The following is a 3,287-nucleotide window of genomic DNA, read 5'->3' as shown; positions in this document are numbered from 1 at the left end:
CACACACACACACACACACACACACACACACACACACACACACACACACACACACACACACACACACACACACACACACACACACACACACACACACACACACACACACACACACACACACACACACACACACACACACACACACACACACACACACACACACACACACACACACACACACACACACACACACACACACACACACACACACACACACAGCATTACCCATAGATCGGTCATATATGAGCTCTGAGCTCTCTTCCGGGAGAGAAATAGCTATCAATCACGAGTCCAACACGTGATCCAAGACCATGAGGAAAAAGACCATGTTGAATCGCACACACACGCACACCTTCCATACATAGGTAATTGAACACAAGTTATTAATGATGCTTTATTTCATAGTTCAAATAAATAATTTTATCAATTAATTAAGTAGTTCAAATAAATAATATTATCAATTAATTCTTGGTATCTGATCAATAAAAGTTTGAATCATTCGACTTAGTCATCTGACTCAAAGGAGTCGAAGGAAACTTGCTGACCGTCAGCCCTGACGCCGGCGCCGCTGACGGGGACGGCGTTGGATTCAACAACACGGTAGCCGTCTTCGTCAGCTACATATCTGACGAAGAACTCGACCCCTTCAGGAGAAGTGAAGCTGTGAAAAAACAATATTAATTAGATATACATACTTAGTGAATAGGAGGGTATGCTCTCCGAAAGAAAAATCGTATAACTAGCTGCAAAGAAAATACCATTTTCTATGTTTGTTATGTTTTCCCCTGCCTTTCTATTCATCTTTTGTTTTTCTTCTGTATAAAGTAAGGTGATGAGATGTACAAGAGGAGAATGTGGCAGGAAACTGGAAGTGAATATTAAAGGAGAGAGATGGAGGAACTAGAAAGCTTTAGATGTGGAAGGAAAGGTTAGAGTGTTTGTGAAAGTAGAATGTCGATTGAGAGAAGCAAGTAAATACCTTGGGAGTTTAAAAATTGCAATGAGAAATAGACATTTGGGAATGGAGGCTAAGAGGAGATTGTATGAAGGAGTGATTGTGCCGACATTATTGTACGGGGTAGAAACATGGAAAATAAGAGAGGAAGAGAGGAGGATTTCAAAATGTGTTTGAGATGATGTGCATGGATAAAATGAGAAACGAGGAGGTGAGAAGGAGAGTTGGGGTGGAAAGGGAGTTGAGAGATAGGGTGAATGAAAGTGTGTTGGGATGGTTTGGACACATGGAAAGAATGAGTGAGGAAAGATTAGTACAAGAGATGGATGGATGGGATAAAAGGGGCATTGGGAAAGAGGGAAATGTCTCTTGAGGAAGGAGGGGAGAATACAGAAAATAGGGGTGAGTAGAGAATGTTTGTGTATGGATGATGCTGTGATGCATGGAAGGGAGTGGGTGGGGGGTGATATTTTGACGCAGCCTGAAGGGATTTCTATCCTTCTTTTATCTGCATGAGAGGACTGAGAAGAAGGTTGGGTGTCCCCGATTAAATGAAGCGGCCTTGTTGTAGATGTGCTGTGACCTTGGAACACTACTTCTGACCCAGGGCAGTGGTCGAGATGCAGGGATGACCCGTCATCCAGGAGGAGCCATGATAGGAGGGAGGGAGTGGAGGACGTGGGAGTGGAGTATGTGGGGATGGAATGGGTGATAGTGGATTTTAAGCCTTCGTAAATGGAAAATGGCCATTGGTATATGTATGATGTATGTGAAATATATACTAAAGTCTTTGTATTTTAGTAAAGTTTAAAAGCTACACTACAGACGTAAGAATCCCGGTCTCTGTTTGTTATGTTTTCCAATGAATTTCATTTCATTCTCTCAAGTTTCAATCTCATAAAAGCGACATTGGCCACACCAATTCTGAACTTTTTTTGTTATTTTGATATGCTAATTATATGCTTTACTTATAAGCAGTAGGAACGTAAATTAAGGTTATAATCTTAGGATGAAAAAATGGCAAATGACTTTCACCTTTTTTTCAGGACAAGAAAAAAATAGAACAAGATTAAAGTAAGGTAATAAGTTTAATAAACAAATAACTTTTTGATAAGTAAATAAAATGTGTTGATGACATCCATCTATTAAAAAGTAAAAGAAAAAAAAATCTTACCTATAGGTCCCTTCAATACGGCCTTCATCGCCATCAAAATCATGGTGGATATCATCCAGATCCAAATCAAGGATTCCATCGGGACGGCAGGCCACAAAGGCAGCCAGACCAAGGAAGACTAAAGCCTGCAATATATTTAAGTATAACATGTCCATGTTAGTTATGCCTCAAATCAAAAACGGTCTATTTATTTTCTTTCTGGCTAACCTAACTCTTGCCGAACGGGGTTCTTCCGTTTGTGTATTCGACTCATGCATATAGATAAACATGTACATGTACATATATACATACACACACACACACACACACACACACACACACACACACACACACACACACACACACACACACACACACACACACACACACACACACACACACACACACACACACACACACACATATATATATATATATATATATATACATACATCATACATATACCAAAGGCTTTTTCTCCCTTACACGGGGGGTAGCCAAAAATAAAAGGGCATAGAAACAACTCCCGCCGATTCCATTTCCCATATATTCATCTACCCTCCACCCTCCTCCCTCCTTCTATCTTGGCACCTCCTGGATGACGGGTAATCCCTACATCCTGTCCACTGCCCTGGGTCAGAAGCAGTGTCGTAAGACACAGCACATCCACAGCAAGGCCGCTTCATAAATTCGGCGACCCCCCCTCTCCGTCCCCTCATGCAGAAAAGGAGAAGACGGGGAGAAATCCCTTCGGGCTGCGTCCAATTTTTTCTCATACATACTTCCTCGCACCCCATCTCCCACCCACTCCCACTAATGCATCACCCCTGGGTGTCCTATTTGCCAACATGTACATGGCTGCTGTCGAAACTAGGACCTTCAATAGTCACCATAGACCGAGGATCTACGCCAGATATATTGATGATATTTTTATTTCCGTCAGAGAAAGCAGCGATACCAGGAAGTTAGCAGACGCTCTCAAAGCAAATTCAGTCCTCAATTTTACCATCGAAGAGAGTAAAGACAAAACCCTTCCCTTCCTTGATGTCCTTGTCGGGAGGAAAGAGGGCCATTACGCCACTTCTGTTTTCACAAAGGATACCAATGTTGGGCGGTGCCTAAATGCCAGGGGTGAGTGTCCAGACTCTTATAAGAGGTCTGTAGTTGGTGCCTATGTTA

At 42.0% G+C, this 3,287-nt stretch overlaps 1 protein-coding gene across 1 annotated transcript; it reads right to left on the bottom strand.

Annotated features, from left to right (window-relative positions):
- Positions 1–504: 504 nt before the first annotated feature.
- LOC143017528 (uncharacterized) lies at positions 505–2,284 on the bottom strand. Its single transcript, XM_076172318.1, has 2 exons — positions 2,130–2,284; positions 505–661 (listed from the first exon to the last, which is right to left on the bottom strand). Exons 1-2 carry the CDS (start codon positions 2,282–2,284, stop codon positions 505–507), a joined length of 312 nt encoding a protein of 103 aa, XP_076028433.1.
- Positions 2,285–3,287: the final 1,003 nt, after the last annotated feature.

Source organism: Oratosquilla oratoria, chromosome 32, assembly GCF_046742065.1.
Source record: "Oratosquilla oratoria isolate Oo_2021 chromosome 32, ASM4674206v1, whole genome shotgun sequence".
NCBI lineage: Eukaryota > Metazoa > Arthropoda > Malacostraca > Stomatopoda > Squillidae > Oratosquilla > Oratosquilla oratoria.
This window is presented reverse-complemented; position numbering and strand designations above follow the sequence as displayed.

Bases quoted from the DNA above. Each gene is read 5' to 3' on its own strand.
- LOC143017528 (XM_076172318.1), bottom strand. From the start codon at position 2,284: ATGGACATGTTATACTTAAATATATTGCAGGCTTTAGTCTTCCTTGGT. The intron at 662-2,129 runs GTAAGATTTTTT...GTTTTTTCACAG, and splicing joins CGTATTGAAGGGACCTATAG to CTTCACTTCTCCTGAAGGGG.